This window comes from Penicillium manginii (assembly GCF_028828005.1).
Source record: "Penicillium manginii strain IBT 31320 chromosome Unknown utg000008l:1.0-3226943.0:1.0-3228205.0, whole genome shotgun sequence".
Lineage (NCBI taxonomy): Eukaryota > Fungi > Ascomycota > Eurotiomycetes > Eurotiales > Aspergillaceae > Penicillium > Penicillium manginii.
The window spans coordinates 1,680,682-1,705,020 of NW_026643109.1; the positions used below are offsets into that span (position 1 = coordinate 1,680,682).

General features: G+C 49.7%; 9 protein-coding genes across 9 annotated transcripts; 2 read left to right on the forward strand and 7 right to left on the reverse strand.

Moving 5' to 3' along the window:
• Window positions 1-238: 238 nt before the first annotated feature.
• Window positions 239-682, reverse strand: N7533_011281 (uncharacterized protein; the record flags this gene model as incomplete). The annotated part of the gene is made up of 1 exon (XM_057107931.1): window positions 239-682. One exon carries the CDS (start codon window positions 680-682, stop codon window positions 239-241), a length of 444 nt encoding a protein of 147 aa, XP_056955309.1.
• Window positions 683-2,151: 1,469 nt separating this feature from the next.
• On the reverse strand, window positions 2,152-4,437 carry N7533_011282 (putative AAA family ATPase/60S ribosome export protein Rix7; the record flags this gene model as incomplete). Its single annotated transcript, XM_057107932.1, has 2 exons — window positions 2,152-4,299; window positions 4,381-4,437. 2 exons carry the CDS (start codon window positions 4,435-4,437, stop codon window positions 2,152-2,154), a joined length of 2,205 nt encoding a protein of 734 aa, XP_056955310.1.
• Window positions 4,438-4,697: 260 nt separating this feature from the next.
• On the forward strand, window positions 4,698-5,585 carry N7533_011283 (ESCRT-III subunit protein VPS20; the record flags this gene model as incomplete). The annotated part of the gene is made up of 3 exons (XM_057107933.1): window positions 4,698-4,741; window positions 4,933-5,296; window positions 5,376-5,585. 3 exons carry the CDS (start codon window positions 4,698-4,700, stop codon window positions 5,583-5,585), a joined length of 618 nt encoding a protein of 205 aa, XP_056955311.1.
• Window positions 5,586-5,917: 332 nt separating this feature from the next.
• Window positions 5,918-6,861, reverse strand: N7533_011284 (PITH domain-containing protein; the record flags this gene model as incomplete). The annotated part of the gene is made up of 3 exons (XM_057107934.1): window positions 5,918-6,338; window positions 6,516-6,627; window positions 6,723-6,861. 3 exons carry the CDS (start codon window positions 6,859-6,861, stop codon window positions 5,918-5,920), a joined length of 672 nt encoding a protein of 223 aa, XP_056955312.1.
• A 4,551-nt stretch (window positions 6,862-11,412) lies between these two features.
• On the reverse strand, window positions 11,413-14,304 carry N7533_011285 (SGNH hydrolase; the record flags this gene model as incomplete). The annotated part of the gene is made up of 1 exon (XM_057107935.1): window positions 11,413-14,304. The coding sequence occupies one exon, from the start codon at window positions 14,302-14,304 to the stop codon at window positions 11,413-11,415; it is 2,892 nt and encodes a 963-aa protein (XP_056955313.1).
• A 1,028-nt stretch (window positions 14,305-15,332) lies between these two features.
• Window positions 15,333-16,689, forward strand: N7533_011286 (uncharacterized protein; the record flags this gene model as incomplete). The annotated part of the gene is made up of 4 exons (XM_057107936.1): window positions 15,333-15,750; window positions 15,831-15,977; window positions 16,031-16,432; window positions 16,487-16,689. The coding sequence occupies 4 exons, from the start codon at window positions 15,333-15,335 to the stop codon at window positions 16,687-16,689; spliced, it is 1,170 nt and encodes a 389-aa protein (XP_056955314.1).
• N7533_011287 (uncharacterized protein) lies at window positions 16,629-17,750 on the reverse strand (the record flags this gene model as incomplete). Its single annotated transcript, XM_057107937.1, has 3 exons — window positions 16,629-16,685; window positions 16,830-17,350; window positions 17,534-17,750. 3 exons carry the CDS (start codon window positions 17,748-17,750, stop codon window positions 16,629-16,631), a joined length of 795 nt encoding a protein of 264 aa, XP_056955315.1.
• Window positions 17,751-19,320: 1,570 nt separating this feature from the next.
• On the reverse strand, window positions 19,321-20,981 carry N7533_011288 (choline-phosphate cytidylyltransferase; the record flags this gene model as incomplete). The annotated part of the gene is made up of 4 exons (XM_057107938.1): window positions 19,321-19,458; window positions 19,533-19,941; window positions 20,042-20,392; window positions 20,509-20,981. 4 exons carry the CDS (start codon window positions 20,979-20,981, stop codon window positions 19,321-19,323), a joined length of 1,371 nt encoding a protein of 456 aa, XP_056955316.1.
• Window positions 20,982-22,142: 1,161 nt separating this feature from the next.
• N7533_011289 (PP2C family serine/threonine-protein phosphatase) lies at window positions 22,143-24,327 on the reverse strand (the record flags this gene model as incomplete). The annotated part of the gene is made up of 7 exons (XM_057107939.1): window positions 22,143-22,462; window positions 22,541-22,783; window positions 22,856-23,062; window positions 23,141-23,225; window positions 23,285-23,358; window positions 23,478-23,799; window positions 24,292-24,327. The coding sequence occupies 7 exons, from the start codon at window positions 24,325-24,327 to the stop codon at window positions 22,143-22,145; spliced, it is 1,287 nt and encodes a 428-aa protein (XP_056955317.1).
• Between the last annotated feature and the right edge of the window lie 12 nt (window positions 24,328-24,339).

Below are 24,339 nucleotides of genomic sequence, written 5' to 3' on the forward strand. Positions count from 1 at the left end.
GTGGAATTTACGGATGTGCTTGCCAAGGTCTTGTACTAGTAAGCCCTAGCCATGTGGCTGCAGCACTAGTGGCTAGCCGTTTAGCCAGTATGTGAGCACCATATACTTCACCGTGAGAATGACTCGGTGAGCGGCGCTTCTCGCTCTCTTAGCGCCTGGAGCAGAACAGTGAGCCTGATCCGCACTTCTTCTCGAAACCTCAAAATTGATAACTATTTCGTTCGCTAGTAGTGATCCACTAGATATAAAAGGCCAGAGGGGCTAACAGGAAAGCGGAAAAGGCCATCCCTAATCCCCACTCTGACTTGCTGTTCATCGCAATGTTTTTCTCGTATTGAATATTGAGCGAGTTGTTGTTGAACCCGACTGATCTCAACCAAGCAGGCGTGTCGCTGTCATTCACCATAACATCGGACCGCAAACTATCCACGACACCGCGAAAGGTCACATTAATGTATCCAGAAACGTGAACTACACGCTCATCAACCGTTAGGGAAACAATGACCGCGCGGGTATATGTACCCATTGACATATTGGCCGATTTGCTGTCGAATTCCAAGTTGATAGTAGGATCTGGATATGTCCAATCGTAGGAACCGCCGTTAAGTTTACTCCACGCTTTCCTATTAAGTAATCTGCCAGTCCAGTTCCTCTCGGACGAGGTATTGTTACAGTCGTCCATTTTAAAATAAAGCCAGGAATCCCGATAAGAATCACCCACTACCCCAGTAGCATTGTATGGGGCGCCGGAAGTTCGGTTGACGGAGATGTCGATCTCTTTGTCTGGGGATTCGTCGTATCCATTGAATATGCTGAGTTCGTTTAGCCTCGGACAATTCGGATTTTCTTTCCTTGTCGACGTACCTAGATGATTGTATCACCCATGCCTTAGGGGGGGACCCCGAATTCAGTGTGCGCATAGGATGATGACTTAGTGTCAGAAGCCAATGCCCAAATGTTGAGATAGAAATCAATTGGGTTCCAAACCCCGTCGAGCGGAGGCGTTTTGTCGGCAGGTTCAGTGATTGCAAGCGTCGTGTTAAATTCACCAATGGTGTGAAGACCTGCGAGATTGCTGCAATAAGTGGTAGACTGATCGACTAGCTCATTTTCTGATAGCCCGGCGTACGGATGGAATGTGATTGTAGTCGTCCCATTGTAATATCTTTGCTTTTGTTAATTGAGAAATGAATCGAGGGGCTCTGAAGCACGACTCACGACCCAACCCAATTATAAATAGTGGATGATGCGTTGGCTGGTCGGTAGCTCCACGAAGGATCGTAATTAGCAGAGTGGCTTCGACATAAAGCCGGTAAACCAAAGATCAAGACAGCAAAGGCTGCCTCAATAATAGTGGGGAACATCGTTATCCCGCGTTTTACTGAAAGACGAACAGACGCATAGTTTTAATGTAGGAAATTGAATAAATCAGGCGTCCTGCTGTTTCCCGGAAGTTCCATCAGCGTATCCCCTGCGAGCGCCAAGCAGGAAATGAGCAACTAGGATCTAACCGAGCAGTCCCTGCCAAGGAATCCGCCCCTATAGTTGACCAAAAAGGTTGGAGAGTCTCCATTTCATACGAAAACGATGGTTTACGAGTCATCAGGGTCGTGGCGCTTGGACGTTTCACTGACAAAGTTGCATTTTTGGCGCCCCCACCCCCGGCGCTGTATTGGTCTGGTCGATGGAGAAGGGAGCACTGACCGTCGGGATCCATTCAGACATAACTTGAATACGAATGAGATCTTATCCGGTCTTTGATCATAGAAGTTGAGCGAAGGAGCTCCTGGTGGGATCTTGAACAACTTGAAGATGATAGGTCTCATGGCAGCTCATCCACAACTCGAAATCTACTCCAGAGTATTTTAAGCCCACAACTTTAGCTTGAACTTGAAAACCTGAATGGTCCAAGTTTCCCGACAGCGAAAATATAGAAACTCGAAGTTGTAGATTTCGATGCTGACCGTCTATAATCATTCAAACATCCATAACATAGCCTTAGAGCCCACCTGCCAGTGGACATGCACATAGGATCGATCCATCTATATCAACGTGGTCGTCCTACCACCCCAAACAACCTCAGAAAACAAAAGAAGAGCTTGGTATAAACTGGAAAACAAGGGGAACAAAGAAAGAAAATCGCAGCCGATATCAAATCACACCACCACTCCAGTCCCTCCTCAACTTCTCATATTTCTTCATATCGGTGACACTGGGCCGGATAAAGGACTTCGCAGTAACAAAGTCCTCCAACTTGATATTATCCCGCCTCTTAATAGCAGAGTAACCAGCCCTGCGCAACAAACTACCCAAATCAGCACCAGAGTAGCCCTCACACTCCTCCGCCAGTCGGCGCATAGCCTCGTCAAAGTCAATAGGCAATTTCCGCACAAGCGTTTGCAGAATATCGACTCGCTCAAGCGGCGAGGGCAAGTTGACGAAAAGAAGTGTCTCCAGACGGCCTGGGCGTAGCATGGCCGGATCAATAATATCAGGACGATTGGTCGCGGCAATCACGTAGATACCCTGGCGACTGGAGCCCAGGCCATCCAGCTCAGTGAGAAGAGTATTCACGACGCGCGCGGAGGCTTCGGACAGAGTATCGTCACGACGAGGGACGAGAGCATCTAATTCATCGAAAAAGATAACGCAGGGCACAGAAGAGCGCGCCCGCATAAAGACCTGACGAACCGCGCGCTCAGACTCACCGACGAATTTATTCAGCAGCTCCGGACCCTTGACGCTGATGAAATTGGCGCGCGACTCGTTCGCAACGGCCTTGGCCAGCAACGTCTTACCGCAACCGGGTGGTCCCCAGAGCAGAACGCCCGTCGGCGCGGTAATACCCACATTGGCGTAAATGTCTGGGTTTTTGATCGGCTCCACGATCGCGGTGACCAGTTCCTCGCGGATCCCGCCCAGAGCGCCGATGTCGGCCCAGGTTGTATCAGGGACGGTGGCGAAGCCTTCGCGCTTGGAGGAGGGTTGAATTTTGGGTAGTGCGGTGAAGAAGTCTGCGTTTGAAATGGAGATTTCGTTTGTTTCTTCGCCGATGGGCGTTTCTTTGGCGTGTGTTATTAGTCGGCGGAGTTCGCGTACTTTAGGGCTTATGATATCGTCCTCGCCCTCGATTTCCATGTCCATGTCCATGTCTTCACCGCTGTTGGATTTGAGGATCTCTAGGTAGCGCTTGATGGCGGCTGCGCCGGCGGTTGAGACGAGGTCGTTTAGATCAGCGCCGACGAAGCCGGGGGTTCGCTTGGCTAGTGTTTTTAAGTCGAGATCGTCTGCTAGGCGCATCTTTCGCGTTAAGGCTCGCAGAATTTGCTCCCTGACTGGTTCGGAGGGAACTGTCATGTTGATCTCCTTGTCGAAACGACCACCACGGCGCAGAGCTGCGTCTAGACTGTCGGGTCGGTTGGTTGCGGCGAGAACGATGACCGGCTTGCCGTCTGTCTTTTCGAGAGCAAGTTCGTCCATGCAGGTTAGTAGCTGGGCGACGATTCTCTTTTCCATTTCTCGTTGTGCACTCTCACGCTTGGGTGTGATTGCATCAATCTCGTCGATAAAGATCAGGCAAGGAGCGATGCGCTTGGCCTCGTCGAAATGTTCGCGCAGCGCTTTCTCAGACTCACCCGACATGCCGGAGACGATAGAGGGTGCTGAGATCGAGATGAACGGCACGCCGAGCTCGGCAGCAAATGCATTGGCAATCATGGTCTTTCCGCATCCCGGCGGGCCGTGAAGTAGTACACCGCGCGGCGGTTGCACATTCGACGCCAGGTAAACCTGCGGCCGGGTCATGGGTAGGATAACCATGTCGCCTAATTCCTGCACCACGTCGTCCAGACCGCCCAAATCCGTAAGACTAACATGTGTAGGTGGGGATCGGTCCACTACAGCATCGGCCTTGCGTCTCTTTGAGGATGATTCCCCGCTGGTTCCCTTTCGTTTGGAGGAAGAGCCCGACTCAGTTTTGCGGGAGGGTGTTGTTGTTGTTGCTTTGGCCGTCGCCCATGCGCCAACAATGCTCTGGTTAACTCCATTGGCTTCCTTGGCTGGTGGTTCTTCGAGCCCTTCAAAGTCTCCCTCGACTGAGTCCGCATCGTCTTCACCGCACAGTCCCTCACTCTTCATAACCTCCAGGACCCGCTCCAGACTGTCTTCCAACAATTTCTTAGGTTTGCGGTTCAGGCTGGAATTGGACTTTTTGAGCTGATCATATATGGCGGGGACCGAAAGGCGAATCCGGGCCTCATCAGGCTGGTCATCGATAATTTTGCGCACGACTTGGTAGACCTATACCGAGTATCAAAGTATTAGCATCGCACCGCACATCTCTTGTCCCCTGCCCCAATGGCTCAAGTCAAGTCCACTCACCTCACGGTCCAAGCCCTGGCTTAAACTCGGCCGACCTCCACGGTTCCTTGGACCCATCTTGGAATTGGCAAATGCAATATTAACCAATAATTGGTTCAACCGAGATGAATCTTCAAAAGAGAAAAGAAAAAAAGAGAGCCGCGGCAGAAAAAGACTCCGCCCTCGGAGTTACCAAAATTACCAAATATACGCGTAATATAACGGGTCCAATACGAGGCGGTAAACAACAACGTCATCCGTGACATTTACTCATTCACCATCTACATACACTACAAACATTGTCACTCCCATGGACTATTAGTAGTCCAGCAGGCGAGATGGGAAACACCAGCAGCTCCCATAAGATCTCGTCTCAGGATCGGTGAGTACCTGCCATGAACATCACGCCCATCACCGTCAATTATACCCTATCTGCAGCCCCCCATGCACAATGTTTCCCCTCACGAGACCATTCAGTCTCCCCGCCATCACCATCACCACCCTCAATCAGCGCCCCCCCACCTCGACTAGGAAGAGCCAGCAACCCCAAATGAAAGACTAACACTCTCCTAGCGCAATCCTAGACATGAAAAACCAGCGCGACAAACTCCAACAATACCGCAAACGCATCACAATCCTAACAGACCGCGAAACAGCTATCGCAAAAGAATGCCTCGCCCTCAACGACCGCAAACGAGCCCTCCTCGCCCTACGCCGCAAAAAGTACCAAGAATCGCTCCTGGACAAGACAGATGCCCAGCTCGCCCAGCTCGAGCAATTAACCGGGCAAGTGGAGTTTGCGCTCGTGCAGAAGGACGTGCTGTTCGGGTTGGCGCAGGGTACGCAGGTGCTGCAGACTATTCATAAGGAGATGGGGGGTATTGAGGGAGTTGAGAGGTTGATGGGGGAGTCTGAGGAGGCCAGGGCTTATCAGGAGGTTAGTCCAGTTCTCTCTGTCCTATGGAATGTGATTGTCGTGTTTTCGGCTGGGCGGTCTTGCTGACGAGTTGTGGTAGGAGGTGAGCCAGATGTTACAGGGCAGTCTGTCTACTCAAGATGAGGAGGATGTTGAAGATGAATTGGAGGCGTTGAGGGCGGAGGTTGCTGAGCCCGTGCATCTCCCCGCTGCCCCTACGAAAGAACCGCCGCGACGGGAACCCGTGCGCCAGGAGGTCGAGGTCGAGGCCGATGTGGAGACGGAGACTCGCACTGCGCTTCCGGCGTGATATGGATAAACGTGCATACATACATTTGGCGCTCATGCGGGATAGCATACTTACTGTCTTGCGCGTGGCTTGCATTTTTTTTACTTTGGCAGCATTTTGGATAGGCGTTGGTGGATATTATTCTTTGTGTTCATTTTTTTGCGATGATTTTGGTTTATCATTGCGGTTTTGCTTCGTTAATCGTTACTCGCGTGTAGAATTCATAATACATTGATGACTTGCATCGAGAAGAAAGGAGAGATTTTCGAAGCGCCGTATACGCCACCATCTGATCTGCAAATTGAACTCCGCCCTTTCGTATCGGAAAAGAAGACCACGATTAGGAATCGCTCTTACTGGCCGGGCATGACTCGGCCTCCAACGCCACTAACGCCCGGGATCGCGACATGGTCGTTGGGATTGGCGGCGGCTTCGTACATGACGTTGACCGGTTCGCGGTTCAGAGCCATGAATTGGCCCTTGAAGCCTATGTACCCGACCTTAGTCACGTCTTCGTCACCGTCGCTCCAGTTATCTTCGACAAAGATTGTGATTGAGGTGGTGGTATTCCATAGCGCGCGGTTCAGAGGTAGTTCGAAGACATCTTCTCCTGGAACGGGTTGTGGGACCTCGATGGTCTGACAAGGGGAGAGCTCCGAGGCGGTGGAGAAATCGATGTCGTCGCGATTCTTGAAAAGCTTTAGGGTCTTTGGGGCGCAGGGTGTAGGCGCGGTGTAGATGAGAAGGGAGTGGACTTTGACCTGGCCGGTGAACCTGGAAAAACCTCTTGTTAATGTTTTCCCTTGCGACGATGACGATGAGGGGTAAAAAGGGTTGGAGGGGTTGTCGCGGGGCATCGCATCGCGTGTTCCGCGGTTGGTTGGTCACCATTTGCGTGCAAATGGCAAACATGATGGGCGGAGATAGAATGGAAGGTGGGGAGTATCATACGGGATGTACATGAGCAGCTGTTCATCGGCGTCACTCTCAAGCTCTGGGGTATCATTGAGTCGTTCGGCCCATGTTTTCTTCACGATGGCAGCTCCGCCTTTTGGAGTAGATTCTAGCAGATGGTTGTCAGATGCCTAGGGAGGTACTACTTATGTAGCTGCGAGTATGCCCAGGTGTGCAGCGATCGTATAGGCAGGGCAGGCGTACCATTGAGAGTGTTGATCTGATCAAAGTCGATCTGGGTGTAAAGGAGGGACTGAATGGCGGGGGTGATATCGTTGGAGTGGTCGTGCTCAGCATGGCAGTGACCACCATCGCCATGGTCATGATGATGATGACCCGACATGATAGGGAATTTGGAGAAGTTGAAGTTGAAGTTATGAAAGGAGGTAAGAAGTCAAAGTGCCAGTGGTACCTGAAGTTACGAGAAAGTTTGTTGCGGGTCTTCTCCGCATCCCGTGACGTCGATCCCGTACTATAAATCAAGTTCCACTCATTCAGTAGTTAATGATGTAGGTAAATACTGACGAGAGAGAAGATCACAAAGGAATATATGAATATATGATTATAGGAGGAGGGATCTGAAGTAAAAGGGCCTACTAGTAGATATAGGTCGATTGACCAAGCCTGTGCAATCGGACAAACGCTCTGAGGTGGGTCCCGGGCCTCAGCGGCGACACTCTGACCGCAGCTTGATACAAAGATTATTCTCATCCAAAAGATTCAAAGCAAGTGCGACTTCTTGAGCTAGTGTAACAGCAGTAGAGTATCATATTTGCGCCATGGCACCTTCCATGTCTGCACTCTTTCCCTTGGTAGATCTTAGCATTATCCTCACATTCCCCCCTGTGCCTCCACACTTTTGATCTCTTCATCCCTCTATGTCCCATGCCTTGGCCTCATCAGCTGTGCAGGTCTAGATGTTACTAAGTTCAAGTCCGTGAATATGACGCGCTTTTGACCGCCTCAAGTCTGGATTCGTCGCACAGTCGGGAATCAGATCGCCAGCCACGAATACGAGTAACTATCTGGCTGGACATATCTGGTACGCTCTGGAGGGTGCAAAGAGGTTCATCCCATTCTGATTGGTTAATTTTGCTATCTTCTTTCCAGTTTAGAAAGGAGACTGCTTGATTTGCTCGCAATAGAACCCCTTCGCGGTACCTTCTTTGGAAACGCGGACTCAAATCGGGGATGATCTACTCCCTTGGCTGCCAAGCTCCAACAGTGAAGTCATATCTGCGATGGCTCCAGCACTGCAGTTACAAGAGGAAAGTCTAAGACCATGTTCGTCGAAGAATGGGCAGTGAAAACTCGGGAAAGACAGGAAGATCAAGGACAGCAAGTTCCCCATGATTCCGCCGAGCCTATCCATCAAATTCTTGGGACACCAATTCGCAACATGCACTGTCCGAGCCCCAAACTACACCAGGTAGCATGACAGACCTGACACTACTGTCCACCAGAAACCAACAGGACATGGCGATACGTCGCTTCAACTCAGCCCGGCTCCCGAAAGAAACAAAGGATTTGGCTAATGCTAGGCTTCTGATTGTCTCCCCGGGTTGCTTAGTTACTACAAAACGTACAGAGTGTATCTGAGTAGAGTATTGGGCTTATGGAAGTAGAAGGAGTCTCGATCAGTACCTACATCGCCAGCCAGAACGCTGGCTACAGAGCAGCGACTCTTTCGTCATACGCGAAGAAACAAAGGACATTCACACCTGACCGGCTCTTTGGGCAAAGATGCAAAAGTTGCCATTGTTGCCCGATCAAATGATCTGAAAAGGCAAAAGTTCCTCAAACCGGCAAATTTCCAGTGTGCACTTATCTCCGGTAATAAGGAGAAGTTGCAACAAGCTCTCTTCGCGTGCAGTTATCCACGCGAGAAAAAGTACCCCCGAATCCGGAAACCTATTCCAAAGAAAAACACAGAGACGAAGAAATACCGAGACCCAAACCCTCGCCACAGGCGGTGTTATGTGGAATCCTGAACCTCGCGAGTATATGATTTTCAAGAGAACGCAATTTGAGGGCTGGGAACACAAAATCTAGGTATCTTGCCCTTTTTTTCCAAATTGAATCTGATACCAAGATCGAAGCCATTCATGAGTCTAAATACGAGTTATTGAACAACTTTTGACGACAGAATACCCTGGACTCAAGATTTTATCCTCCAACCCCATCAGAAGTGACATCCAGTATATTTATAGGATAGCTCCGGGCGAGAGATCCCGCGGAAAAGCCAACTCAACGATCTCCTTGCATGCGATGACCCAAGGTTCATTACGAAGTTTCACGATTCAGACGACATGACAGCAGGGGGTTCCGAAAGATACCAGTGAACATTGGAAGACATGAACAAGTTACTGCTCGCTCAGCGATAAGCACTGCACCATGCCTCAGACCACTGAATGTGTCAAATCTACGGCAGCAGTTAACTATCTGGCTGGTAGTAGACTGAAATTTTGTCGCTTCCACGCAGACAAAGAACAAAGCGCTCCCAAGGTCCACATTCCAAAAAGAACACTCAGCTAGCGAAAGCGATATTGCTGTCCCGGTTGCGTGGAACCTAATATGGAGCAAAATAAAAGAGCCAAGAAAGCATCCCATTGGACTGGAATTCCGAATAGGTGTCCCTGTACACCGGACGAACCGGTCCCGGCACGACATGACATACCCCCAATTCTCCGAGTCCTGGTCAGATTCTGCGTGGCCCACAAGGCGAGCGTGTTTGCCAAGCCTTGCAAGCCTTTGAAAAGTGGATGAGTGTTCTGGCCGTACACCTTTTCGTTGCCTTTTTATCCTCCGTCTTCACGAGATACATGACACGGGCTATTAAACGTGACGCATGGCGAAGATGCCATTTTCTTCGGCCAGAGAGACTGTGAGATACTTGAATATCTCTGCAATCGAAACCACGATGATTACCTATATTACAAGATTGCCAGATCTTGTGAGATCGTTCTGTACGATGCTATACGGTAGCTTACCAGCTCTTAACGAGACGAGGCGGCAATCCCGAACGGCTGTCCCCAGTTGAGAGACACATTTACCCCGTTCGGTTCACGAGACGCGCGTATTGTGTTCATTCGCAGTATCGAGAATTATGAATTCTGGATATATCCAAGGTGAGGAAGGATATCCCAGACCGGGTACGTGATTGCCTGTTGGAAGTTGTGTTCAATCGCTCGAATTGCCTGGCATGGCCTTTCGACAAAGGAGAAGTATGCCAGTTACTACATCACAAAGTAAGACCGTACGACAGAGGAGCGCACAGTCCTGATACCCAGTACTTGCAGTTCACAAGAGTTCTTTCAAAAGACACCTCCAAAGGTCTCGAAAGATTGTCGTTGATTCTATGATACTTCATCATGTATGCTCATCGAGAAAATTGTTGAGAGTATACACCAAATAGTATCGAGGAAGTTTTCTACCATGTCCCATGAAGCAACAGTTCTTGGAAACCCCAGAAGCAATAACAAGACAACTCGAAGATGATAGCTCCATCGTAAGAGTCTTGTCATTCAAGGATGTTCCGCGGCTCCCTATTTCCGAAACCACTGGAAAAGGTATTTGGATACCTAGGTACATTTCTCCTTGTTGCTACGGATCTATAAATCTCAGCATACCGAAACTTGAAGACGGGTACTGACGCTTCGAAACTAAAACTTTAAAGCCCAAGCCGGCTGGCGCAATTCAAAAAGCAAAAAGGCCACAGACACAGATCTGCTCACCGCAACATTCAGGTTCATCACCCTTTCCATGGTCGCTACTGGCTGCAGGCGGTTGAGTACACATCTATCCACTATTATCAGTGCCTCTCTTTCATGCCCAGGTGCCTTTAGTCGCCTACGAGCACGTACGCAATCCAAAGCAATCCAAAGCATGCTCCAAGCTCGCTGTGATGATCCAGAGAAACATGATTTTCGATCTCGTCATCAATTGTATGCCTGGCTGGTTTGGAAATCTAGCAATCGTTCGTTAAAACAGGGCTTCCCTGCCAACACTGTTGTGGCCCTTGTCATTAGAGCTTTCCCAGTTCTCCTATGGGTCACTATCGCCCGGTTATCAGGAGAACTTAAAAGCTCAAGGACATGGTGGAAGTAATGACCATCGACATGTAGGTGCCGAGCATCAGGCGTTCGATTAATCTCTGCCCGAGGACGAAGCTAGGAATTTAAATTTTCGGTCCGGAAACATGTTTTAGATAGCAGTAGTGAGAATGAACTCTCATTATTATCACTTGAATTGAATCGGGTTGAACCAAGAGAATGCGACCAGAAAGTCTCAAGAAATAGACTCAGGGGCCTCTATGCCGAGGGCAAACACCCTTGTATAAAAGATCTGGGTTGACTCTATACTGGCGATCGTCTGCAAGGAAGGCCCCTTGAGTAATGTGGATGATAGCCGCCATCACGCCGATTCAAATACTACCAGCAGTAACACTTTGATTTCTCATCGTGATTGCTATTGCTATTATTATTGTTGAACGGTATCATAATTACTATTGCCAATTTTATCATAATCACTACTTGAATCGCGATTCGAATCGCCACTTGCAGTAATAGTAGCCAGTTAAGTGGTTCTGTTAGAGGTCTACTAGGAGATAAAAGCCAGAAGCAAAAGTGGTGGTCAGATAGAACCTTGGAAGAGGGCAGATAAGCTACTAGCAAGGTAAAGCTATGCAGGACTCAGAGGGGCGATTTACGATACTTGAGATAGTGGGTACCTGTAGGCACTTAACCTGGACAGGTTCCTGTATGTTCGCTTGTGGTCCATTCATCCGAATACATGATGATACTGTACTCGATACACCCTTGGTCAGTACTCCAAATCCGACTGCCACCGGTCTTGTCCTGCGAATCAGTGTTGCCTGTATTTGTTAGTTATAGTATCAAAATATGAGAGGAAAAAACCTACAGTCATCAAGAATTGAAGTGAACTTGCTGAGACATTCATCAAAGTCAGGCGAATAGGTCCCTGCCGATTTACAGCCGCCCTGCTTTTCGCTAAAATCTATCTCGAGGAAGAATTTAGGGTTGCCCTTTGTATTGCTGCTGATACAAGGCCCCTCCTTTTTATCCTCTGTCCGTTTTATGTCGAGATTGCAGTAGCCGCGGGCGGCTTCGATCAAGTACTCCCGGGAGTTTGTGGTATGTTGCGCATCCTGGGGCGCACAGCTAGGTTGCGAACCTATAGAGGGTGTTGATTGGGAATTCGTACTCGATGCGGTTTTGGCTGTAGTGGTCGTAGTACCAGTTGTTCGAGAGGAGGTTCCAGTTGTTTCGGAGCGACTTGCAGTTGTAGTGGCCGTAGTACTAGTAGTTCTGGAGGCGGTTTCGGTTGTTTTGGAGTCACTTCCAGTTGTACTCGTAGTGACTTCAGTCGTACTGGCAGCAGCTGCTGAAGAATACCAAGCGTTCTCCTCAATCGCCATAGATGAGGCAACTGCCTTTGCGTGAGCAACATCTATCGTCTCAGGGTATACGACGTATTCAGGAGCATCACTTGCAGTTGCGCAGCTTGTTTGAGAGCATGCTTCTTTTGAGACGACTGTAGTGGATGTAGTGCCGGTTGCAGAGCAAGCCTCTGTTTTAGAGCATGAAGGAGTGTGGCAGGTGGTTGAAACTGAAGATTTTCCTGTGGCTGTCACGGTACTGCAAGTAACCACGCAGTCTGTAATTGTGTGGGAAGTCGCACAAGAAGATGTTGAAGTTTTCGAATCAGTCGCAGTGGTCGAACCGGTTGATTGAGCTGTAGTTTTAGATCCCTCAGTAGTCGGGTTGCTAGTCTTATTGGGATCGTCATCAGGGTTACTGTTCGGCTCATCATCTGGATCGACATCACTGCCGGAGCCACTCGAGCTAGTATGGTCATCACCACACAAAAACTTTAGGATACTAGGACATTTAGGGCTACCAGGCTCTGGCACCTTGATTGGATCGGAAATATGGATCCCACTGCCCCCTGAACCAGGTTTGATTGTGGCTGGAGGCCAGTGTTGATATATGACTCCTCCGGAGTTGACAAAGATGTACCCAGAAGTAGTCTTTGTTCCCGATATGACATAAGAAGTTGAAATTGAAGTGCGACTTTTCAAGGTCTCCCAGCCAGTCAGAGTCATTGTTCCATATAGACCAGTGGTTGAAGCATCTGACGTAGTAATCCATCCTCCTGTAGATGATGTAGCTGTAGTTTTTTGTGTTGTCTGGGTCATTTGACCTGACTGAGCTGTCGTGCCAGTGGAGGCAGTATTAGACGCAGTGGCTGTGTTTGCTGAACCAGAGCTATCATTACTAGCCGTTTTGGAACCAGTACTAGCAGTTTTGGAACCAGTGCTAGCAGTATTGAAGCCAGTGCTAGCAGTATCGGAGCCAGTACTAGCTGTGTTGGAGCCAGTACTAGCTGTGTTGGAGCCAGTACTAGCAGTTTTGGAACCAGTGCTAGCAGTATTGAAGCCAGTGCTAGCAGTATCGGAGCCAGTACTAGCTGTGTTGGAGCCAGTACTAGCTGTGTTGGAGCCAGTACTAGCAGTTTTGGAACTAGTGCTAGCAGTATTGAAGCCAGCGCTAGCAGTATCGGAGCCAGTACTAGCCGAGTTGGAGCCAGTACTAGCCGTGTTGGAACTAGTGCTAGCAGTATCGGAGCCAGTACTAGCCGTGTTGGAGCCAGTACTAGCCGTGTTGGAGCCAGTACTAGCAGTTTTGGAACCAGTGCTAGCAGTTTTGGAACCAGTGCTAGCAGTTTTGGAGCCAGTGGCCATGTCTGTCGAGTCGGAAGTGCCAGCCTTGGGGGATGCGTTATTGCTAGTGGTGCTGGTACCGTCGGTAGAAGTACCTGCACCAGGAGTGGTATCAGCAGCACTAGTAGCACCAGTATTTGCCGTGCTTCCACTTATAGTTGGTGAATTGCTTGCAGTGTCACTAGCAGTCCCAACGGGTCTTCCGCTGTTGGTGTTAGTCTGTGTATTGCTTGCAGTGGCACTGGTAGTCTCAGCAGATGGTGTGTTGCCATTCGTAGACGGTATGTTGCTTGCAGTGGCACCGGTAGGCTGAGTGGAGGGTGTACTGCCATCATTAGACGGAATGGCCGGCGTACTGTCGCCAGGAGAAGTCGTAAGCCCAGTACTTGCTCCTGACTGAGTGGTTGCAGGACCACCTTTGCCCTTACCGCTGCAGAATGGAGGAACCAACTGGACGTATTTGGTCAAGGTTCCATCCAATGAAAGACCTCCATCCGTGTCCAACGATATTGTATGTGAGCCAGCAGTTACCACTGCCCCAGGTGTGACGGGTTGCTTTCCCACATTGAACGACGTAGGATTTGGTGTGATCGTTTCGGATCCAAGGTGAAGGACGTCGTAAGTAGCCAAGGTGGAATGTGCGGACCCTAGGCAGTTGGGATAAGGTTGGCCGTTGATCCATGCAAATGTAGGATAGCATGCAGCGATATCCTTATATCCAGTTTGACTGAAAGCAGTAACAACTGATAAGGATGGTGGAATGGTGTAGACAGTTGAGCGGCCAGAATTGACCAGCGTTGTGGTCAAAGTCGGTGTTGCTTTACGGTCGAATGACTTGACTAGAATTGGCTGCCATTTGTTCGCGGCAATCGACATATTAAAGCCTTGCATAACAGGAACTTCATCAAGGGATACTTTGCACGTATTGTCTCGCCGCTGAAAGACTTGGTCTCCAGCAGCATTAGAAGTGTCGAGAGGAAATGCAGAGACAAGCCCGATAGTCGCCGCCAGAGCGGAGGTGAGGTGAGTCGGAAGGCCCAACATAGTGGCGATCACCTATGATATCGCAGACCGACAGTAGGATTTTGAAGATGTTTTCTCGCAACTACTAGTAGCTATTCGACTGTTTACTAGTAGTTCCTTGACCATGATATATGCCAATTCAAGTTACTTCCTAGTAAATAAAACCCCCGCCAAGTCACTCACCCGGGCGTTCCGTATTGGAATTGAGACTGCCCCCAAAAGACCTCGTCATCTTGGGGCGAACTTTTTGGGGCCATGATCGATATCTCGCACTTAGTAGCATCAAGAATACTATGTTCCTGTATAGAGATTGCTGGACAGGGACTTGAATGGTGAGGCTGCAGCGTTGTATGTAATTCGATACAAATGACGCCCATTCAACGCCCGGGCTATGGGGCCGGGATGAAACTCTCCGTTCTATCCATGAGGTTTGATAGGTGCGCGTGTCTGCTGCTGTTCCTGATCTTCGTTTCGCCCGGGGGCCAACAAGTTTTGTACTTCGCAGCCCCGCCCCCTACCGATCTCATATATTAGTGTGAACGAAATAGAATATTTTTTCGATTTTGTGTTTGCTCCTTCAGGCTTTCATTTCCATTTCCAGTCAAGATCTTCATACGAATCCTGCCAAAGACATGCTTACTATTCTAGTATATCTCAGCTAGGCCCCCAAACGAGGAGGTCGAGAATGATCCATCTTTCCCCTCATTTCGAAATGGTGGACACATTCGACTTTCATGGCCAATTGGTGAGCTGTATAGTACGACGGTTCCAGTAGTTTGGAAATTAATAGCGCGTGGGGTCGCTTTTCTTGTGCAGGGATGCTTTTGAAATGGAGTTTTGGCCCTGTATACATGAATTGGGGTCGAAATTGTACTCAACGATTTCCCTGATTTATTTATAGATCCAATGCCTCTTCTACTCCTCCATTTATTAATTTAACTACGCCCAAAGCTGCTTGACATTGCATATTTCAACAGAGTTCCGACCGGGGCTCTTTTTTTTCTCTTTTCACGTCGCTGTGGACGAACGCGGTCACCTCTTGATCCAAGATGATTTTCTCATCTTCCCAGTTGCGACTCTTTCCCTACATAGCCATCTTGCTCTTGGGATTCCTGGCACAAAGTACGAGTGCTAAGATAAAGACCAGCGATGTTTTCAACGTCATGACAGATGCTATGGGCTTTGGCGGCAGCTGCGACGCTAGGATTGCAGCTGCTAAGGCAGACAGCTCAAAGCCCAACCCTGAGGATGCTATTCAACAGGCTTTAGATCTTTGCAACGCAGCCATTGCCGCGCTTGGGAAAGCCGCCGAGTCAGGGAGTATTCCAAAACTTCTCTCAAGCACCTATAAGCAAGACAGGAAACGCATTCTCTTTCTTGCGGAAAAGTTTTGGGGTGCAGACATCCATCCTAAAACTTTGCAACACCGGTCGAAAGCGTCGAAAGATAACATAAACGACGCCATAGGTATGTTTTCAAGTTCCTATTTCGAAACCTTTCGATGATATATTTCTGTGACGATCTCTAATGCGATAATCCAATCACAGCCAGTTACAAGAAATTGAAGGATTACATTGAGGGAAAGAAAAAGGATTATCGGTTTGCCTGCGATGACAGCTGGGCAAAAACTGTTACGCATCTGCAGACCGAATTCAATGGCAAACCAAAAGGCACCGCTATCACCGAAATTGATTGTACTTGAATTTCCGGTTTTACTCTCAAGTTCCTTTACTGATTTTCTATGCAGCCCTTCAAGCCCTGGATCCTACCAACCCTCACAGTATAATGTTAAATTATGCGTGGTACGACAAGAGCAAAACTGAAGATAACGTGCCCTATGCGTATTTCGTTAAGACCAAATGGAGTAAGAATGGACCATGCGAGGGAATATACGAACAGCAGGCAAAGAAAGCAGCCAAGGATTCGTACGTCAAGCCCCAAGCTGCGGAATTGGCGAACCAAAAAATGATCTACATCTGTCCCGCGGTTTGGGATCTCGATGATGGTAGATTGAAAGTGGATCTCAAGACTTACACTGGAAGCGGTGGGAAAGAGATTGATACTACTGATGAGTCGCAGCTGTTGGGCACATACGTAACTCCTGGGGGAGTGCTTCTCCATGAAATGGCTCATCATGTTTTGGAAGGAAGTGAGTTGCCTATCTGACACGTGGAGAGTCACTTTGCTAACACAAGAGGCTCAGGGGATGGTGGACCTGAGGGAGGTTTAGGATACGGGTGGGATAATTGCATTCGTGGTCAGAGAGACCCAGCAAATGCGAGATTGAATCCGGACTCATTTCTCTTTTTTGGCATTGCAATGTATCTAGAAAAATACTCCTGGATCTATGGTCGGGCCATGAAACTAGACACAATGCCTGGGGAAGACAACGCATGGCGTGGCTAGTGAGAGTGTGAGTGTGAGTGATTAATTGAATGAGCTTAATGGGTTGGGAGATGGATCCATTATTTTACAGTTTGCCATACTATCTTCAATCTACAGTCAGCACTAGAAATCCCTTTGACCTAATATAATAGCAATCTTACATACACGCTACATAATGAGACACGGTCTTGGTCTCTGCTGCACCTGGTCTCGACTCCAACCGAAATAACTACCATCCATAAGCGTAGCTTTGACAAGCCGGCTGTCGGTACTTTTTGCTCCATGCGAGAGGAAAAAAGGAGAAGCTCCTCCTCCGGGGAAATTTCTTCATCTGCCTTGCCCCATTCCTGGAGAATAAGCTTCCACTCTTCCTGGGCAGAATCGCCTTGAAGCATTCTCCTCCATTTCCGGTTCGAAAGCACAGCGTCACGATACTCAAAGCTTTTCCACTCAATGCAGTAAATAGATGTTCTTCCCGCATCATGGAGTGTAAGCGAACACTTGCTGACTGGAACCACAGATAGGCCGTCATCGCTACAACCAGGCATGAAATGGCTCAGCAGAGGAAGGATTGTTCTGCGCCCAACGGAAGATTGCGGCTCTTTCCAGTGCACCCGCAAGAACTCTAAGCATTTCGGATCCGCGTTGTCATAATTGCTTCTGTAGACAAGTTCCAGTTTCTCTGGAAAGGTTGTGATAGATTCACATGACAGAGGCTCCCTCAGAAGAGGTGAAATCGTTTTACTCAAGGTCGATTCTTTAGACGCACAGCTCTGTCTGAGCTTACTCAATTGCTCCTCTGAAAATTCCTCTGAAAATATCCGTCTATTAGCTTGTGATCTGGAGGATATCGAAGCATACGCACGAAAGATATATATAGCTTGATCAAGTCTATCTTTATCCACGCCTAGATAGCCTTGCTCGTTGGGAAAGACCTCATAATTCTTCTTTTCCTGAGCCCGACCCAGGGCAAACCCTCGCAACAGCGCGAGACTGGCGAGCCACGCCTTGTGAGAACGATGGGAGGGTATCTCCATATCTGGGACGAAATGTCGCAAATTGAGTGTGAGAGTGCACGCCATGTTCGCGAATCGCACGCAAGTCCACGGGGTGACTCGAGTAAGAACGTATATGTGTAAAAGGTAAAGTAGTAGGCAGGAGTAAGTGAAAGGTGTAAAGAAAAGTATCAGGTGACCCCAGGCCGACAAGTACAAAACACCGAGTACACAGTTGGCCCCCACAAGACTCAACATATCGTCACGGGCCGAATTCCTGGCCAAAATCAAGAATATATGTCATCAAATTCCGAGCTAGATGGTTGTAGATGCTGAAGATTTCTGAGGCTATTCCACTTACAAATGGCAAGTAGTGCGACAGACTAAGTCCTGATTCCTGAGGCACTCAGGTACTCCGAACTATGCAATTCAGTTATGGAAGGGAATTAGGATAGAGTACTACTAGTATTAGCAACAGTCCGGGCGCTGTCATTTGGATGTCGAACCTAAGAAGGCTTTACTAGTACTAGTACTAGTAGTATCATCAATAACTTGAATGGTATATTACTCCCATAGTAGTAGTAGAAATATCATTCCAGAAAAGGCCAGTAGCCCATTGTCTATTTCTATTGATTTAAACCTTGAAATCTACTACTAGTATGCTATTCCAAAATTGTTGGCGCTGGCCGACTCGCATATATATAGTACTGAAACACCGTGAAGTTATCACGTCGCAAGATTCCAACGTTGCCACAACTCGGCGAATTAAATCAACTTCGACTCGGGCATTGGTAGTACTAGTACTCCAGGGCTCCGAGTTACAAACATTATCCACGAAGCTAGAAGAAGGGTCCATTAATCTACCTGCGAAAAAAGAGCCAGAAAGAGACCGTAGCCCTAACCAAATACAACCCGGCCTTAACCAAGAATCCGATCCGAACCGATCCAATCCAAGTCGGAAAAGGAATCCGAGCAACGCAACGCGATCTATACAAAAAAGCAAACACCATAAATTCAATTCAAATCATATCCAGAAATTTGCCCGCGTGGTGTAGGCACCCGTTATGGTCGGGGGATAAATAGTAGTAACAACATGAGTCGGGACCCGAGAAGTAGAGTTGATAGAGGCGGGGAGAGGAGAAGAGGATTGGGATTGGGATTGGGATTGATGGAACGAAATATTAGGGAAGAAGATGAAATGAACCGGTGGATAGGATCGGGATCAGGATCAGATATGGATCCCATTGTTCCTTCGTTTTTCCTTTTTGGGGGTCTTGATGGGATCATCCGTTCTTTTGTACGGACATAGGGCTGGAACAGAGCAGACCAAGACCACAGTCAAGATCCAACGATCAGTCCAGTTCAACTTCAACTTCACTTCAGGCAAAATAGACAGTCGAGAAAAGAATAGAGGAAAAACACCAAGCGCCGGACAAAAGAAAAATCGCCTGCAATTTGGAGCGAAAGGGATTCCAGAAATATAACACACGAAGAACTGAATGCAAATGGTGGGTGTTGGGGAGGGTGAAAATGGGGATGTATAAATGCAATGTCTGATCGAGATCAATTCAATTCAATCCGGGCTCGCGACGCAGAGCAAAGCAGAGCAGAGCAGAGCGGGGAGAGTAGAAGCGAGACGTTGAAAAGTCTCTAGTCTCTAGTGCTCCGCAGAAACACCCTTAGCCCGTCCGCGAAGTTCCTCGTCGTAGCCATTCTGCTCGGACTCGGACTCGTCGTTGTTGGGCGATTGGGGGTGACTCAAGGGTTCAGTGAGGGACTGGTGGCTGCGGGCCATCTATTTACAAAGAAGTATTAGCAAAGCCATTCATTCCATCATTATTATTATCCGATCCGGTCCCGTCAACTTACCCAAGCACGCACACCACCAATCAAACCGAGACTATACCCAGTCGCGAAATCCTCATTCCGTCCCCCGACACCGGGACTTTCGGGACGGTTGAGCGCTTCCACGCGGGAAAGATGCGACTTGCTGCCGCCGGTCGGGCTGGCCAGGGGTCCGCGAGCACTGCCGTAGTCGACGCTGTTGCGGTTGCTCGGCGCGGGACTTCCGGGCCGGCTGTTCTGCCAGATCTGTCGCAGTTCGCGGCCGAGTTCTTGGCCGGTTTGGGTCCAGTTTGTGCGGATGTTATCGCGCAGCTCGACAACGTGGCGCTTGATTTCGAGCTCGTTCTTCTTCAGCCATGAGACGTTGAGTTCCTGTCGCGAGGCGCCGCGCTTGAATTGTCGGGAGATGTACTGGTCGTAGTCGCGGACGATTCTAGCGAGAAGAAAAAAGAAAAGAATTAGCTTCTACTCCGGCTGTTTGGGGCATGAAGGAATCCCCGGACGGAGCAAAGAAAAAAAAACGAATGACCTACCTTGTGATAATACCGGTCGTACTGACTCCCTCCGTCCGCTGGGTAACAAGGAACTTGCCCTGGGCCTTAATAGGCTCATAGATATCATCGCCCTCAGCGGCCTGGTAGGGCAAATCGTCATGGGCAACGTAGTCGATCTGATGCTCGGAGAGAAACTCGGGAGTCACGACCCAGGGACAATTGGGAATGACCTCATCAACCCACTTGCAGTGACGGATGGTTTCCGCACGCTCGGCACCGCTGAGGACAGTCAGGCCTTTTCTCATGTGTGTCTCTTCATCGCCGGTAACACCAACAATCAGATACGTGTCCGGGAAGGCTTTCTTGGCTTGCTCGAGCTGTCTCATGTGTCTGGGAGAGAAAAGTGTCAGCATTGATTTCGGGAAGGGACAATCATTCTCAGCTCAGCTCAGCTCAGCTAGCTGAAGCTGAAGCTGAAGATGCAAAGAAAGCCAACATGGACATACCCAAGATGGAACAAGTCGAAAACCCCATCCGCATAAACCCGCACCGCCCTCCCCACCGGCGGCGGATTGGTATGATAACCCACAGGATCCTGCAATGCGCCGACCGGAGGCGGAGGCATCTCTTCATCACCGGCCTTGGGCAGCTTAATGTGCAAACCGCGACCGCGAGCTGAGCCTACTCCCGCACCGCCCTCGATATCACTGCTGGCGACGGTTGTTTCGGACGGTTCGCCGGGATCATCATGATTGATTTCGGCGCCATTTGTGGTTGCGTTTGTGTCGGAGCTTTTGCGGGCGCGTTTGGATGGGTTGGTGTCGATTGTCGATTTCTTTGCTGGTGGGCCGGCGCTGGCGGAGTCTTCGCCTTCTTCGCCGGACGCGTCTCGCGAGGAGGGTTGGAGGTCGGCGCCTGGGATTGGGAGGTGGGAGGCGCTGCGCTTGCGCTTGGTTGGGGGTGAGGAAGGTGATGACATTGTGATTTTGGGGGGAGAAGGAAGGGGAGGAGAGAGGATGAAGATGAGGAAGATGGGGTGAACTCGATGGTTGGGGAAGAAGAAGTGTCGGATTGGCTCTTGTTCCCCGTGGCCGTGCGGGTGGCCCGGTTAGTTTAGTTAGGGGGGGGGAAGAGCCACAGTAATTTTCTGGTGTGGAGACACTCCTGTTGATCTACGAGTCTGAGTACAGAGTACGAGTAACTAATAGTGAGAAGTCTACAGTTTACATGTACATGTACATATGCTTATACATGGCAAGTCTTTCTACCTAGCACTCACTACATGTATCACCTCCCACACCTAGCCGAGATGGGATGAACTATACCACACCCCATCCATCCAAACTCCTCCAAAGCAGTCTACCTGCAATCCTAAGGACGCCATCGCAAAGAGGAGATGTGCCGAATACGCCACGCATGTGCAAGGTACCCTTGGTCCAGCCTGGATGCTGTTGCCCCCGGAGATTGGAGGATGAGAGCGGGGAGGGAGTGGAGAAGAGGAGAAAGATATAGAACCAAACAAAAATAACCAGGGAAAGCCGGGGAACGGCGGAAGTGAAGTAGTTCGTCAACGGGCATTGTGCGGTATCTCGTGGTGGCATAAAAGACAAAACGTGTTCGTGAAGACCCCGACCCCGCCCGGCGAGGGCCTCGAATATCTTCCCTTTCCTTTCCTTTTCCTCCAATGACTTTGATTTTGACTTCGTCTTTGAGACTTCCAATCCATCCCATTGTAATCCAATCCATTCCAAGCCTGTCTCCTTCGCATTTCGTCCTTCACTTTGGTCCAGTATCGGACAGAGAATGGCCGGGAAAACAAGAGTCCCGACGATGACTAAAGAATACAAAGAGACGACGACAGAGGAGAAGAGAGGGCCCAGGCAAGGAAGCGAAGAAAAAGGAACAAGGGGAAGGGGAAATGAAAAGCAAAAGGAAAGGGGAAGGAACAAATCGTAGAGGGAACAAGAAAAGAAAAAGAGGTCGTTCACACAAAACAAGGTAATCAGGGTAGGCAAGTAGGAGCGGAAGAGCAGAACAAGTCAGATGAGGCCAGGTCCAGTCCAGTCGAGGGTAAAAACAGATGGCAGATGGGAAATTGGCGAGAGAAGGCAAGGCAAAACTTGAAGAACAAAAAACAAAACTACGAAGCTGTCTTGTCTTTGTCATCGGTAGAAGCAGGCGACTCGGATATTTGCGCGCCAGTTTCCTTGCCCTGTGGACCGGGGGTATCTTCGCGAGCCCGCGTGGAATCAGTCGGGTGCACCTGGTTAGCCAGGTCCTGGTCCTCGGTTTGGTCGAACAGCTCCTCCTCATGCTGATCCGGGATGATCTCGGTACCATCGCCTAACAGAATGATCCGGCCGGACCGGGTGCTGAAAGCCCGCGAGCGCTCCATTTCCAAGTCATAGTCATCAGGCTGGTCCTCGAATTGGTTCCGGATCCCGGGGCCGCGGAATTCGGCTGTGCAAACTGACCGTCAGCACTACGAGGAATTGGACTCGGGTTCCTCGTGAGACTTGCCGTACTCGGGCGGAGCACAGGGCCCGTCTCCGTTCGCAACCCGCTCTGCAATCTGGTTATACCACTCCTCCTTGGTCTTTCCGTTCAGCAGGCCGATCACAGTCATGGTCATGTTGTCGCAGCCCACACCGCCGGTCTCGCTGTTCGAGGCCAGGCAGTTATCCATCATGTTCTCGCAAATCTGGGAGAGTTGCTGCTTGGCAGCAATGCCCCTTCGGACAAACTCGACGACGGCTTGAGAGGTCTGGCAATCCCAGATACCTGTGAGAATACGTTAGCATGTGGTGTTTCTCGTTTGGTTCGGGGCATTCTGTGAATGAACTGCAAGCCTACCATCACAGGCAATGACGAGGAATTCATCGTCATCGGTCAAGTCGTGAACAGTCACATCGGGGAAAGCAGTGACAATCTGTTGCTCGGGGGCCAATTCGGGACTCTTCTTGAACTCGAAGTCACCAATGGCTCGAGAGAGAGCAAGATTGCCGTTAACACGGCCAAAGTCGACAAAGCCGCCGGCGGCACTGATACGAGCCTTCTCGCCTGAATGGTGTTAACAGGGTCCTCGCAGAGTCGCAGAGGAAAGGTTGATGTTGGGGGAAGAATGCCGATTCAACTTACCCTCATTCTGGGGCTTGTGGTCAAAAGAGAGGGGCTTAGCGCGGCCCTTAACACCGAGCACTGATCGGGAGTCACCAGCATTTGCCTGAGACGGGTTAGTTACGATGGAACAGAATCCGCGAATTCGGGGATCCTGTTACTTACTACCCAGATCTTGTGCTTGGAGATGATGCTTGTAGAAGCAGTGCAGCCGGAAACCTCTTCCTCGTACTTGGGATCTAGGGGATGAAGTCAGCCAGTGCCGACAAAAAGATGTCAAGCACGATTGGAACCAGATACCGAGCTTTTGCTCGGCTGCTGCTGCTAATCGCCGTACATCACGAGGAAGACAACTCACCTTCCAGAATAGCCCGATCGGTAGCCAAGAAACCATCCTTAAGAGCCTGCTCGATATCACCACGGGCAAACGAATCCTGCTTGGCAACAATCTTGTGGAGGTTCTCCCCGGTGAACAACGCAACCTTATCACCACCGTGACCATCATATACACCAAAGAAGGCTAGACGCTTGCTCGGGTCCGTCGGTTGGTTCTCATCGGTGCCGTTGTGCTGGGCTTGAAGATCGAGGATAGCGGCGTGGGCATCCTCCATACTGATACGCCAGCCCTGCATGGCAGAGACACCATACAAGCAGCAGTCATCTTCGCCGTCGGAGGATGTCTAGAAAGCACAGAAAGCGATTAGCCTTTTTTTCTCTCTTCGGGTGTAACTTCAAGATCTCGAAATTCGTGGCTGGGACCGGTGTGATCTTATGACTTTTTTTGCCGGATTGTTAAGAGGGCCATCACGCGAAATGTGTGCCCGATATGTTGTGTTTTTGTGCCCACCGAAAATCACATTGTGTCTAGGCTAGCCAGCCCCTCTCGGGTCAGCAGGGGTCGCGGCCCCGCATGGCCGATCAAGCAGATTCAGGGAAAAAAATCGACCCTCGGCGGAGTTGCAAGGAGCAAGCAGAGCATAAGGAATGCTCTGCCGGAATTGTCCGCGATCTTGCGAGGGTGAGAGGGGTGGTTGTGTTGGCGTTGGTAGGGCCGAGGGGCACACGCAGCCGAGAGCCACCGGCGTCACAGTCACAGCGGATGTGTGGGGAGGGGCAAAGCAGAGGCAAAGGCAAAGATAGGCAAAGGGGCACGAGATATGGGAGAGACTAACCTTCTCGACCACGGGCTCCGACAAGGTTTGACCCATATTGGCGATTGA